The sequence below is a fragment of the Drosophila gunungcola genome (assembly GCF_025200985.1).
Source record: "Drosophila gunungcola strain Sukarami chromosome 3L unlocalized genomic scaffold, Dgunungcola_SK_2 000002F, whole genome shotgun sequence".
Taxonomy (NCBI): Eukaryota; Metazoa; Arthropoda; class Insecta; order Diptera; family Drosophilidae; genus Drosophila; species Drosophila gunungcola.
Genome location: NW_026453178.1, coordinates 6,276,838 through 6,292,153, shown reverse-complemented (window position 1 = coordinate 6,292,153; position 15,316 = coordinate 6,276,838). Strand labels below are relative to the sequence as shown.

The 15,316-nt window shown below is 37.4% G+C and overlaps 1 protein-coding gene across 1 annotated transcript in view; it reads left to right on the top strand.

Moving 5' to 3' along the window:
- The first annotated feature begins 2,909 nt into the window (after nucleotides 1–2,909).
- Nucleotides 2,910–15,316, top strand: part of LOC128257989 (ecdysone-induced protein 74EF) — a 43,602-nt gene continuing 31,195 nt past the window's right edge. The window contains exons 1-4 of the mRNA XM_052989365.1: nucleotides 2,910–3,286; nucleotides 6,614–7,229; nucleotides 7,947–8,234; nucleotides 8,439–8,916. Of these exons, the coding sequence (XP_052845325.1) occupies nucleotides 7,143–7,229; nucleotides 7,947–8,234; nucleotides 8,439–8,916 (853 nt within the window). The 5' untranslated portion in view covers nucleotides 2,910–3,286; nucleotides 6,614–7,142. The remainder of the gene's footprint in view (nucleotides 3,287–6,613; nucleotides 7,230–7,946; nucleotides 8,235–8,438; nucleotides 8,917–15,316) is intronic.

The window sequence follows — 15,316 nt, the reverse complement described above, 5'->3', positions numbered from 1 at the left end:
TTATGTTTTGAGTTCTGCTGTAACAAAGAACTCATCAGCAGCAGTTAGCAAAAATATAACGCATACGACGCGTGCACCAGATGCCTTTGAATTTTTCTTCATAACCAAAATGATGATAATTATTTGGTAATTGTTTTTTAAGGGCATATATGGGTCGAAAAAAATGCTCAATCAATTAACAAACCTTTATAAATTAAATGTTTTAGTGGGTCACCTGGCCGTATACGCAATTTGGTGGGGCTTTTGAGAATCAGATGTAATTCTAAGGGTTTTCATGCAATATTTATTGATGAAAAATTGCTTTTGCTTGAATACTAATTAAACTATTTTAATTCAATGTTTTAGTTATCATAATAACATTGCCCTAAAGAAAATATCTTGAAATTACTTATAAATTTAAAACTCATTTTGCCTAACCTACTTTTATATTTTTATCTGAACCTAAGTGAATTTATTATTAAGTTGCCCTGACCGATTTCATTAATTTTGTTCCCCTTTTAAGTTGGTGTAGTGTTTCTCCCAATGCAAATTAGTCACACATAATGAGGTGCATTAACCAATTGAATGTTTTTCTTTCCACATACGTAGACCGTTAAACTAAACCGAATTTCTGACTAAAAAAAACGTACATAAATACTTGAGAGCGAAAGAGAAGGAGACTTGATTACAACAACATTCGTTACGCCCTTGGTCAGGGGGGTGCTACCTGTAAAAGCAACAATAAGCACCCTACAGCTTGGCCATTAGTACGGCATTAGCGACTGTCTACGGTCTACGGTCTGCCGTCTACCGTCTACCGTCTAGACCCCCAAAGTGACGACCTTAAACTTGAATCGGAATAGCAACACAAACAGAAAAAAAAACTACAGCAAAAGAAGAAGAAGCAGGAAAGAAGGTCAACAGAAAACAGCAAAAACAATAGCTTTTTGTGGTTACAACAGAAAATGAAAACAGTAAAGCACAAAAACTAAGGCTAAAATTTACCCACTTGTTTCAACAAATTTTTTAAATTGTGTCTAATAATTTAACGACAAAAATGTATTGATCAACGAAAAACGCTATAATCCTTGGGAGTTTGAACAACATTCAAGTCAAAGTATGGAAAAGAATTTATAAGTTAAAATTAAAAAAAATTGGTTTAAAGGTGAAGCTTACAGCTAAGATGGTTAATAGTGTTTCATTATAAATCAAATTTTTTTGGTATTTTCTATTAACTACTGGTTTACAAAATAAAGGCATTTTTTTTTACTGTTTCCCAAAATCGTTGTAAAAGTAAGAGCAAATATTCAAAGTGACCTTGAATTTGTTATCTAGAAAAAACTTATTAGGCACAAAGCTAAACTTAATTTATGTTTTTCAATTTGAAGCTTGTCACCAAAGCAGAGAAAAACGTTAGCTCTTTTTTTTGCTAAATCGGAAGTATCACCAGTCAGCTTGCAAAAAACAAAAAGAAATACGACAAATGTGGCTAACTTTTGTGAGACTGTTTTTCAACTATCCGCAGCGACAACGACAATAAAAAAGCTGGCAAAAACAGCGATCTTGAGCGGAACGTTAATAATATTTTGTTCAATGAAAAGCCGTGTGGTTGTTGCTATTGTCTATAGTTTTTGTTGTTGCTTTTTAAGCACGACTCGCTTATGTTCTTCACGCACACACACAAAAGCAGAAGTCGACACGCATTGAGTGCTGCATACAAATTATAAAGCCAAAAGCTTTTATTTTTATATTATTTTATAAGTAGCCATGACAGTGTGAGAAGGTCACCACAAACACACAAACACACACACTCACTCAAACTTTTAGAAACTAAACGCACACCAGCACAAAATAAATGCAAAAAGCTAAGCGCAACAACAAGAACAACAACAAACATATTTACGCAGTAAATAGAAATAGACAAAGTCAAAGAAGCCGGCGCACTCCTCTGTTTCTCTATTTCTCCACTTCTCTGCTTCTCTTCCTTGCCACCTGTCTCTATCTCTCTATATCGCCCTCTCAATCTCCCGTTCTCTGCAACTAACGCATTTTGCATAGCTTTACTATAGTCTATAGCAAAAGCTCTTTCACAATTTGCAGGCGTCAAAAGCTTTATTATATGATTACTTTTGTTTTTTTATCTTTTAAATGTTGATCGAATTCTATGCAGAAATGGGCGGTTCTTTGAGTGGTGTCTTCCGGAAATCTAAATCATCTTAATTTTTTGGGAATAATTGAATGAAAGTAAAATATATTTTTGTGTTTTTATTTAGTGGATATTGTAGGATCTATATAAAAGACTTAATTTTAGCTGAAGCCAGTACTGTTATTGACACTAGATTTTCAACAAATTAAGAAATTAAAAACAAACAATACAATTTATAGACATTGGTTCAGACTGAGAAATTAAAATAAGCAAATGTAAATAAAACAAGCTTGGAATTTATGATTTCCCTCCAAAAAACTTAATGGGAACACCCTCAACTAAGTTATCTTGGCCTCAGACAGTCGTCAACCGGTTTGTCAATGTCTCGCGCGTTTTTTTTTTTAACCAATTCAAACTTATGCAGCGAATTTGTGTTTATTTCATATTTATTGATTGGCTTCTTGCCGTGTGGTTTCTTCTTCGGTTCTACTTGCAGAGGCCGCACAGCAAGCCGACATAGGGCGACACTGGGAGCCACTTCTACTTCCACGGGATCCACTTGTCTTCGGGGGCGATCTCCGCAGCCGCCCCGCCCCCCAATGCCCCAGCGCACCTTCAAACACCATAAATGCGTGCCAAAAGCAGCAAACTGGGAACTGATGCAAATTTGGTCAATGCCATCGATAATGCTAATGGCAATAAAACTTTATACATCTATCGCATTCGCTGTAAGATAAAATCGTCGGCTTCGGCTAATTTAGAGACTGCTTCCTCCGTTTACCTGTGACAAGTGTGGCTTCCACAAAAGCCAATATCCAAAAAAAACATATTAAAAGCATAACTAAATAAAATGCGCCCGAGTGCGCGGCAAAGCAAATACAACAACATTAAGTGGCGCATCGGTCAATGTGCAACAAGTGAAGCAACCCAAATAAGCAAAAAACAACTTTTTGATAACTTTACACTGCCTTACGGATAATAATAATATTAACATACAAATTAATACCTAGTTCAATATACAAAATATACATACAAAACAGCAAAAACAATCAAAATTTATATATTTACACCAACGAAACCATTTACAGCAAGTAAATAAGTAAACAACATTCAGTAACGTCGAGGATCGTCAACGGACCACGACAACAAAAAAAGCGAAAGGTAAGTGATACCAAGATTAACTGTTTTAAAATATTTTCTTTATTTAGATTTTAATAATGTCTAGCTTACTTTCGATAAAACCAAATTAAACTAGTTTAAATCGCATTAAGAGAAAATAAGAACAGGATTAAGAACACATAACTTTAAATATTAAATTCAAAGCCTTTTTTTTTGTAAAAACAATACAATTTATTTTGTTTGGTTTTTGTTTTAATTTTTTATAGGAAAATGAAATTTGTAAATCCATCATTTGTAAATTAAAGACAATTTTTTTGTTGTTTAAAATTCGTATGCACATTAAGCTTATAATGGTTAAGTTTAATTTAAAATGTATAATTTAACTTTCGAAGCTAAATTGCAATACATCAGTGTGCCTACTCAGCTGGCTTAAGGTCACCACTCCCAGGGAAAACTGGAAAGCTTTCAACTTTCGCGAAAAGAACGCCGTTGTGGAGAGCACTCGATCAGCCGATGACTGGGAGTACTCATGAGTACTCATACTGTGTACCGCTCACTGGTCAATCGGCGATCAGCGGTCGGCGGTCGGCGGTCGGGGGTCGGTGTTCAGCGGGCGCACCCAAATCGGGAATTCTCATTGCCAGCCACTCGCAGGGGGAAACCAGGAAGTGACTGAGTGCGGTCTGCATAGTGTAGATTCTTGCCTAAGTACACATGCCAGCGCTTTTCTATGCAATCTGGCCGGCCGATTGCCGCGCTAATCAGAGATTGCGTATACGCACTGTGGCCCTGTGATTATTCGCTATGCAAAAAGGGGGGCAACACAGCCCAACCGAACCAATATTTTGCATAAATGTTGAGCAGCTCGGGCCAAATGTCTAATTATAGTTTAGCCAGCGGGGAACGGCAAACAGTAAACGGGCAAATGGCAAACTTGGCGCCAGCTGAAGCTGTAGCTGTAGCTGGAGGTTTTCCATTTGCTTTTCCTTTCGTGCTTCTCGTTTTTCCTTTTTTTCTCTTTTTTTTGATTGTGTTTTTCAGCTCTTTCAAGTTTTCTTTCGCTTTTTTCGCCTGAACTTGCAGTTTGGCTGGAAAGTGAAATAGCTGCAGCGGCTCCAATTGCTTGTATTGAATAATGAAAAACGAGTTTTCCGCCGCGCATGCGCATCATAATAGCAACAGCAAAGCTGTGGAAAACCCGAAGCAGCCAAAAGAAAAGTAGCGATAGAGAGAAAAGGAGAAATGATGATGACGCGGGTGCCAGGCAGCGCAATGTTGTAATGTCTGTGCTGCATGTACTGCTGTTGCTGTTGCACTGCGGCAATAGATGTTGCTGCTGTTTCTATTGCTTTTATTGCTGCTGCTGCAAAACCAGCAACTGATGCTGCTCGTGTGCCGCTCATAAAATGGCATTTGTTTTGGTTCTTTTGACTTCTAATGCTGAGGCGAGATATATTGTTCCTCAAACGATGTTGTTGTTCAATGCTTTCTTCTTTTTTATCATACTAAACTTGCTGCTGCATTTCTTGTTTATATTGATGCTGTAGTTGCTTTTTTAAGATGTCATGTAACTGTCATTCTACTGCTAAGGTTTTCCTGCAAGTTTTTGTATCTATTGCAGTTTTTCTTTAAAGAGATTTTACTATTTTTGTTTATATTGTTATGATTATTATTCTTATTTTAAGAATATCCACTATCGTAGTTTTTTCTCACCATCGTTTTTAACGCTAGATAACTTTTATTTGACTAATATTAAAAAATAATTGTAAGCTTGGACCTATAGTAGCCTTTTTTATTTTATTGCAAACAATAATAAAATTGTGAAAAATCGAGTTCTTGTTTTAATATAGTTTTTATCATAAGGAATAATATATATCAAAGATTATACTAACAAATTATGTTTCTTTTATTATATTTTTATATTACAAAATCAGATTATATTTTGAGTTTGGCTAGCTATAAAATTTTATAGCTAACGTAAATCCTAGTCTATAGTTATTGAAATAGGGTTATGCATCTATTGCTTTATTTTTGCTACTATATATGTAATTGCTGCTGTTGTTTTTAAGGCAATCTCCTATTTTATAATATTTTTCAGCTAACGCTGGCACTTAAAGCTGCTGTTGTTGCTGTTGCAGCGAGTGCTTTCAAGTTTGCTGCAGTTTTATTTTTTCTATGCGCATTTTTCTCTTCGTATTTCGCCTCGTTTGCTTCGTAGTTCAATGTTAACGAACTTTTTGCGCTGTGAATGCATGTTGTTATTGTTGCTGCTGTTGTTGCTGTTGCAAATGCTGATGTTGCTGTTGTTTTTGGACTTTCACTTGTAATGAATTTGGCGAGTGCAAAACTTGTTGCCGCTGCCGTTTGCATTTTGTTGGTGTTGCCGCAGTGCGGTGTGCCTGCAGTTCAGTAACATGTTATGTAAAAAGCATTTTTCCAGCTTTGCTTCTATTTTCGATTTTGTCTTTCTTTTTTTTGTTTTTTCGTTTTTTTGTTATTTTGTTTGTTTTTTTTTTTGCTTGCAGTTTTCAGTTTTAGTTTGCCACAAAATTTGCGCTGCACGTCTTTCTCCCTCTGTGGATGCAGCTTGCCCCGATCGCAGAGTTTTCTTTCCGCTCTTGCTTTTATGTTGTAATTCGCCATTTCTAATGTTATTGAACTTTAAACACAAACAAAAAAAGAAATATATAAAGGCGAAGGCGAGGACGAGCGGGGAGAAAAATCTTTGATTCAGAGGAAAATTAGTTATAACCGGAAGCCACAAGGCAAAAATTGAAACAATGCAACGATACGACTTTCTATATTTTCATCCTCTTCTTGCCTTTTGCTCTGGCGAAAACCACTATATATATGGTCTGCGGATGGGGTATGCATAAAATGTAAATATTTGAATGGATGCCCAATGATGCGGCATTGTTGGGATGCAAATTTAGATGGTCTGGAATTTCCCCAAGAAAATACGTTGCCAATGCAATTAAAACGCGTTGGTGTTAGATAAAGATAATGGACAATTGAAGGTATGATCTAGCAGTTCTGGAAAAAGGAAAAATTTATTAAACAGAAACATAATCAAATAAGGTATAAAAGTATATAAAAAAAACTTATTTAAAAAGTTCATTAAAATAAAATAATATTATTGAATAAGAAAATAAGGTTACATGATTGTCTATTTTGATAAACAAATAACCATCATAAATTATTTAATAGTATTGATAATTTAAAGATTTTTAATTTAAATTTTGTACCTTAACAATTAATTCATTATAAAAATGTGTCATATTATTTATTACATTCTTATAAGCATTTTATTGTTTTGAAAACATATTGAAAAACTTAACTAATTAAATAAACCAATTTCTTCTTTTGCAGACTCCAAAACAAAGCCAAAATAATATTAAACTTAAAACTATACATATATACAACGGAAAAGGATTTTTAAATCTATACAATTGTTAAGAGTGTTAAAAACTTGAAACTTTTTCTCGTCGACAAGGAAACTTTTGTCTTTACTTTTTGTGCGATCTAACGTCCAGAACAAGACTAAAAAAGCAAAGTAAACTTTATACAAATTAAATAAAAAAAAAACAACCAAACCAAAACCGTCTCACATAAAGTGCCTACAACAAAATTTCCACGCAAATCTTATGAAATACATTGTGAATCGAACGGAAATCCAAATTTTATACCAAGTGTGATAGGTATACAAATATCGAATTGGAAGAGAGGAGTTTCCGCAGCGAAACTAGTAAACACTTTCCTGGTTTGAGACGCGAGGAGAACCCTGGACCTGGGTGGCATCAAGATTAATCAGAACTTTCGCGACTGGCAGGGGTATTCAGGAAACGGCTACACGCTGGCAGTTAACAGTATTTGCAGTGCAGGCTTTGCCCTATCAGCGATGCCCTTTATCGACGATGCACTGCTCTGGTGTCCGGATAACGATGGTCGTCTTGTTGGTGGTCTAGACTTGGCAACATGCATAGCCGTGAGTATTGGTGATTGCTAGAAATTGGATTCTTGTTAATTCATATTTTTCCGAAACTCTTAAAATTTTGTTATACAATGTTGTAACATAAAAAAGCCATACATTCATGGGCATCAATGCATTTCCTTAAAAAAAAGAATTAACTGTTACGAGGAAAAGAAGTTCTTGTAAAAATAAAATTTAATGTTTAATGACTTTCATATTTCATGTAAAAATAAAATACAAGTTGACGTTAACTAACGATAACTTTTTTTATTCAAAATTTTTTTGTTAAAACAAAGAAAATGATATAAAATTTCTATACTTACGCATTAATAAATTATTACCAATTTTATAAATTTTAACTGTTTCATTCCTTTTTAAAATAAACACTTACTCTGTTATTTATATTTTAAACGAATCATTATGCATTTCCTTTTTCTAGTTTTGAATTTTTCTTACTAAAATTGTTAAAATGAAAAACCGTCTTGTAGTTTAGTGCGATTTTAGTGTTCTTTAAGGTTTATTGATTAATTGTAAATCCTGAACACACGCAATTTTGTAGTTTACGTTTTACACTTGTAATAAATATGCAAATAAAGTTAAAATGTCGTCTGATGTTTCCTAAATTGAAAATGGTTTCCAAATAGAAAAAAGATAACAAAAAAATTGGTACAGCAAGATTACGATCTGAAAACCCAATTATTTCCTTTATTTACTTGTATCTTTTGTTTGCAGGATGATTCTACGGTTACTGGAACGGAAAACTTGAACCCCTCGATCCAATCAGCTGTCAATCCGAACAATCCGCAGCAGACAGTCGGTGGCGGAGTTGGGGGCGTGGCATCCGTGGGTTCCGCCGGCAACGAACTGAATGGAGCGGCGGCGCGCAACGTGAACGTGGTGGTGGAGCCGCTCTGCGGCGGCGACTCATCCGACGAGCTGTTCCGCAGCTTCTCCGAGAGTAACTTCGAGATCGAGAGCCTGCTATCCGATTTGGCCACCGTCGAGGTGAAAGTCGAAAATGTACATCCGCCAAGAACAGAACAGAGAAGTTTAACAACTGCCTATAACACATCTTTGCCCATAGAAATCATGCTATTTAAAACTATCGATTACAAATGGATTTTTCATCATTGTTTTGTCTTCCCTTTCTATTTTTCTACTCGTCTCTTTCCCTCTCCGCTGTAACAACTCCCGCTCCTCCCGCTGCCTTCGAATGTTTCCCAGGAGGAGAACAACAATAATGTCATCACGGATGATGACTTTGCCAGCGTGGCCGCCGCCGTGGTGGCTAACGATGATCTGTTAGCCAAAGAGAATGCCCAGCTGAGTGCCCAGGGATTGGTCGATTCGGTGGCCGCCAGTCTGGCCGACTCCGGCGATGCCGGTGGTCAACAGGCGCTCCTGGCCTTCGGCTCGTCCAATTCGCCGGCCTCGGCGGCCATTGCCGCTGCAGCTGCCGCTCTCTGTGGCGATCTGATCAACAACAATGGCGGTGGCGGAAACGGAGGAGGAGGAGGAGGAGCTGGTTCCGGCGGCGGAGTAGCCGGCGACTGTGCCACCAAGCTGGAGTACGCCCTCATGGGCGGACAGCCGCTGGCGGAGGAGCCGCGATTCGTGACCAGCGCCGCCGCCAACCCGCTGCTCGTCGAGAAGCTCATGTCCAAGTGCCTGAACATCGAGAAGCGACTGGACAAACTCAGCGGTGAGTCGAATTTTCTAATATATTTCAATACAACAAAAACTTTGGAAGGGTTAGTAAATTGAGATCAGAACTATTCTTGAATTATAAGCGAAAACTTCACAAAAAAATGGTCAAAAAGGTATTCAATTTGTAGAATTTCTTTGTAAATAAAGTATAAAATTGTGAAATTATTTTTGAAGTTTTAAAACTTAAAGGTTACTAGTACCATTTAAATTTATACAATTCATGCTATTAAAAAAATGCCTTAAGCACAAACAACTTAATTTTTTCGAACCTTAAATTCGTTTTTCTTTTTTCCTTAAGGAATTTGTTCGTTTCGTTTTATTTAAATTTGGCGCCAAAGTACAAGCTGCCTGTCGTTTCAATGATTTGCAGTGATGCCATCCTGCCCGAAAATATCTACTTATTGTGTACATGCATTTTCTACTTATTCGTGTTTTACTTAGTGGCGCCATCTAGAGCGGTTTTAAAGCACCTGTTATTTTACGAAAATTTGACAAGTTACATACATTTTATCTACTTGCAAACGACAACTAAAGGTTGGAAACCCGGCTAATTCGAACGTTTATTGAAACCGTCATTACATATAGGATAAAGTGTATTCTTTGAACTAATTAAATGTTTTAGGGCTTAAAAAACTCTTTAATGTTTTGTTTTCCTGCATTCATTTTATAAAACAAAAAAATATATGGGCTGGATAATCTAAATATCTTAATTGTTCTCCGTTTCTATTTTTAAATGGTTCGTACAGTCTCCAAGCACTAGGAAAAGCTTACAGTTTTGAATGCTTTCACCGTTCTAAGGGTATTGAGAGCTGGCTTAAAAGCTTTTAAAACTTTCGATTTCAATTTTTTGAGCGTGAGTTTTGAAAAGATTTCAAAGTATTATTTAAATTATAAATCTAAAGCCGGCGGATAAGACAGTTAGTCTTTGAGCTAAATTCGATAGGAAAAAACAACTGTTTCGAATGCTGCAAAAAGTAAAGTGCTTTTTATAATCAATCAAAAACGTCATATATTGATATTGTCGTATAATAAAAAAGTTTTCTCCAGTCATACTTTGCATTGAAATTTTCGTTTTATAAAGTTTATGATTTAAATTTTATAAAAATAATGATTTCTGGAAACCTTTTGAAACTCGGTAATAATCATTAAAAATGCACTGTATAAAAAGATATATATTTTAATTAATTGAATTTCCCATCTGGCCGAGGAATAATTTGTATTAAATCCCCTCTCCAAATCGGCGCGAAACTGTCAGCCAAACAACTGCCAGAAATAAATAAAAAGGCCAGTAACTTGTTTATTAAATCCCGACAGGATGTCCTCCCCACAAGGCACCGCCCAACGCCCCCCAAGACAGTCAACCACCTAACGACCGCGCCACCGAGCCACTCAACCACTCAAAGTCGCAGACTGAAATATAAATGTCGACGCTCGCAGCTCGGGTTGTTGTCTCGTCGCGCTGCCTAAAAAAATATACATTTTATGGGAGGGATGCCGCCCGCTGGGGTAGGGATTTCGTAGGGGTTTTGGTTTTAGGAGGCAGACAAATAACCGTCTATTGACACGAAAGGCAGACGGAGCCCCCCGTTCTGGGAAGCGTCTAAATGCCACACACTCAAACACAGACACCGCAACCACCCCCAGTCCTTTTCTGCGGGCACCTACTTCCTTTTCTTGGCGAAAAAGGAAAACAACACAAGCAACAAAAAAAAAAGAAACCCCAGACAGAACCCAGCGAGGAGCCGGGCCTTGCTCCTTTTTTCGTTGCTCGTTTTTGCCTTCAAAAGTTTCCGAATGGGGCGAAGCCAAGTCAGACAGTCGGGTCAATAAATTTTGCGTGTGGAAATTGTGCGCTCAAGGTCAAAAGGATATTTGCCTCGCCTCGTCTGTGTTTGTGTGGGCGGTGGGTTGGTCGTTTGTAGGAAATGTTCGCTGTACATTGAATGTATATACATGTATTTAGGCTGCCGTCTGCCTAAAACTGCGCTTGTATTGGTGTTTCGGGCCGCAGACAAAATGGCTGCCCGCACTCCCTTCCGTTGGTCGGCCATTTTGCTGTGCGTGTGCGTAAAAGAGTGTATGTGGGAGTGGGTGTGTGCGTGCGGCAGACAAAGAGCCGACTGTTTGGGTGTGGGTTTTTGGGGTTTTGGGGTTCGAATCGGGCTTTCCGGCAACCTTGAACTTGAACAATTTCGTTGAAGTTCAGGCTGTAAACGAGCCACAATCATTTGGGTCCGGCGCCCTTTGGCCACCCACTTTTTCAATGCACGGAAAGAAAAACTTTAATCAGAGGGGTGCCAATAGAATTTATTCTGAAACGGACTTTATTGAATGCTAAATGTTAAAGCTTAAATAATTTTAAAATGTGCTTGTAATTATTCAACATTTCTGTTACGGAAGGATTTCCATTCTATAAAATTGTATTGCGTGCTTTTAGGGTTGAAATAACATTTTGTATTGCATACTTATGCATTTATCGTAAAGGATTTGAAAATTAAAAGTAATTTCAGTAGGGTACACTCGTAATAAAATGCAAATAAAATGGAAATTCGCCTCAAAAAATTATTTTTCTAATAAAATAAATAGTTAATTTAAACAAAATTATCTAAGATTAATGCATAATGGTGTTGATTTTGAGAACTAACTAATGTGTTATTATCTAAATATCGATTTGGGACTTTAATAACAGTAAAATTGACATCATTTTTCTCCGAGTGCCTTTAAATTTATTTGGAGAAAAGGAAGGACGAGAACATCCTGCCGTTGCCATTTTTTTTGTGGGTGCTTGGCGGGTTCAAACGCCGCACGGTCCAAGCATTGAACTCTCGTTTTCAAGGATACGCCGCCGACTCGGATTGGGATTTTGAGTCGGATTGGAACTCGGATCCGCAACCCAGGCAGTGGCAGTCATTGAAATGCTGCTCGAGCTCGAGCCGTTGACATTGCGAGCGGTCGTCAACGCTACCGACGCGTCGTAGACGGCTAAGATTGTTCACTTTGCAGCGAGTTCAGCGTCAGTCCAAGGTTCTTTTGCGGCGGCCAACAGCAGCACCTTGCCGCCAAACATCCCCTCCAATCCCCATCTCAGCCCCTGCAGCCATCTATTGGGCCTCTCTTCGAGTCAGACTTTGCGACTCGGTATTAATGTCAAGGGGTTCCACACGACCAAGCCGCAGTTTCTCGCTTTTTTCGTTTTGAAAAGTGCGTTAGTTTCTGCGTTAGTCCGCTCACTCGAGGGCTGGGTGTTATGGGAAAATCGCTGGCTTGGATCTATTCAATTGACAGAATGATTGGTAGCCACCAATACTTCGTACATTTGATTGGTGATAATTTCAGCAATTCACTTACAAGTGTTCGGTTTGCATGTCTATTTGTGTTTATATTGTTAACCACAATTAGAGAATAATTGTTAGTTTTGACGTCAGGATTGTTTTTAACGATTTGCATTAGGTATTCATTGTTCATATTCGGGTACTATTGAATTAAACAGATTATGACTTTTTAAATTATAACATTTCAAGTACTCTTTTATTAGAATTTAATCTATGTTTCTGTATTTTTTCTCTTAAAAAGTGAGTTTAGTAAATCTGTTGTTTGATTCCAATTCTTTGGTTTTATATATAAGTTGGCTATTTTTTTGTGTTATTCATTAATGTTGATAAAATTTGAATGTAAATTTCACAAAACTGAATAATGTCACATCGAAATGAAATGTTCATTTCACTCGCTATGCAATTTCCCAGCCAAAATCACACGTTTCACTTTCTGTTGCTGTTGCAACTGCAGTTTTGGTTTCACTTTCTGTTGCAGCCGCTCGTCGCCATCCCTGGCAGCACTTAGCCGGATTATTTATTTGATTACTCCGACTGACATTTTCTATTCTACGAGTGCGAGTATGTATCATTTTAGCCACTGCTCATGGCTATAGCTCAGTGCACGCATTTCTTGGCTGCCTTTCGGCTTTAGATTTGGATTGCCAATTTGAATTTCAAATCATGCTGCTGCTGCTGCTGTTGTTGCCGTTTCTATTTTTTTCGCTTTTTAAAATGTGCGTTGTTATAACCAAATCAGGATTTCTGCGTGCCCCGGCGAGCTAAGCGTCTAACAACAATTACAACGACAACAACAACGACAACAACGACTAACAATTGCAGCAGCAACACCACACGGGCAACAACAGCAACAAACACTAACGATGTCAGGGGCGTTCATTTGTCCATTGCCAGCCAGCAAACGAACTGAACCGAACCGAACCGGGCCGAGCACGTCACTGTCACCAGCGACAACCCCCCACTTGCCACTTGCCACTGCACACCCCCAAAAGGCCCCCCCCAAAAACCCCCCGAAGCAATCCCCTTCTCCGCCCCAAAATCTGAGTGCCAAACGTTGCCACTGCAAAATGCACTTTGCAATTTTGTTGATTGCTTTGGCATTTGTTGTTACTGTTGCTGTTGTGTTTTCTCATTTTTATACCTCTGCAGAGGGTATTCTAATTTTGGCCAAAAGTTTGTAACGTAAGGACCGCATAAATTATATATTTAACATGATTCTATGATCGATAGCTTAGATATATTCTTTAGTTTTTGCGATAATAAATGAAGAGCAAAAACTTGCTATTGATTATGTTATTTAATGGCTTAAGCATTTAAATGTATAAAATCAAATTTTTAAGGCAGTTGTTTAGAAATTATCTTGCCGTTTTTATTTTAAATCAGATGTGTATTTAAAGCTAGACGTGCTTTAAAGAAACGTTTCACGTAAAGGTTTCGAAAGAAAATAATAATAAAGGATATCTGATCTGGTTCATAACAACAAGTGTATTTAAACTTCGACTTGTCAAAGTTAACTTCCTTTCTTGTTACTGTTGCTGCTGTGTTCTCTCACTTTTTTGTTTTATTTATTTTTATACATTTGTTTTGCGACTTATCTAAATTCGTTCGCCTGTTGTTGCTGCTGCTGTACGCATTGCAGGTCGACCGCCGAGTTCAAGTTTTAACGGATATCGTTTAGTTGTTGCTGCTGCTGCTGCTGCTAATGTCGTTGCTGCTGCCGTGTTCTCGTTTTTTGGCAGGAGCCTCGCCTTAGCCTTGTTATATAAGCAGCATTATGGCTCCGTGTCTTTTGTACTGCCAATGAAGTCATTTTGAGCGCCATTTTGTCAAGTTGCAGATTGATTAATGGTCCAGTGGCACTTTTTGAGCTCACAGATGGAAACGCTTAATTAGTTTTGGGGACGGGCTGATATATTGTGTTTCGAGATAATTACACTCAGAATTAGGTTGGAAAATTTAAGGAACTTGAACTTTGCCTCTTGTGATTGTTAATTTCATTTTTTCCAAATATGGCTAAAATAATAGGGAAAACACGTTTTATACGTATTATACTATTTTCGTTATATTTTCCTTTGTGGTCTAGCAACTGAAACCGTGTTGTTTGTTATGAAACTTGTACTTTAAATGTTTTTCGGTATTTATAGAAATTTAATTTTGCCAAAATAATTGTTATGAAACTTGTACTTTAAATGTTTTCGGTATTAATAGAAATTTAATTTGCCAAAATAATTGGGTATTATGTTACCGCTTTATCAGTTTATTATAAAAAAATACCTCCCTCTTTTGGCTTTGCTTTGTGCAATTCATACACAACAGGACTTCCTTCTCCTGATTTGCATACATCAGCGCTCTCATTACATATTAATCAGATTCAATATACACTGTATCGTATACACACAACTACTGTCCCATTGTCTCCCCTCCGCTGTCCTAATTGCACTGTAACCCATTAACACAGCAACAAAATCATGCAACCCGTTGGGGCATCCCTATTGTTTGTTTTTGTGTTTCTGGGACCCATAGCAAAAGGGGGCCGGTAAGCTGTTTTGCACAAAATTTTCACCTTCACCTCATCAGCAACAAAAACAACAGCAACCGCTTCGGAAAAGCGACCAGCAGAGAGTGAGAATAATGCAATAGGATAAAGACGGGGGAAAATCTAGATACATATGTTTGCATTTTCTCTCTGTTTTATACATACACAGAATTTAGGTTGGTCGTGTTTTTAAATTAATTCAATCGTTGCTTAATCTAAAATATAGTAGTTCCTTAAAAATGTTTAAACCAAATCAGTTCCAAATGAGTGTTTTTTGCTTCAAAACTATTGTTGAAGTATTATTTGTTTCAAACTGTGTCCGAAAAATACAGCTGACAAGCGCTCATCTATCTATTATATTGTATTCGTTACAATATTAGCTTAAGATTTCAGTTCGGTATTGGATATTGGTCGCCCCATCTTTGGGACTTTTAAAACCGGCCCTGAACTAAACTCGGCTCCAGTTCCAGTTTGCGCTGGGCCTTTTGATAGCATTAGAGCGTGTGCCGCCAGTCGCATCTTGTTAA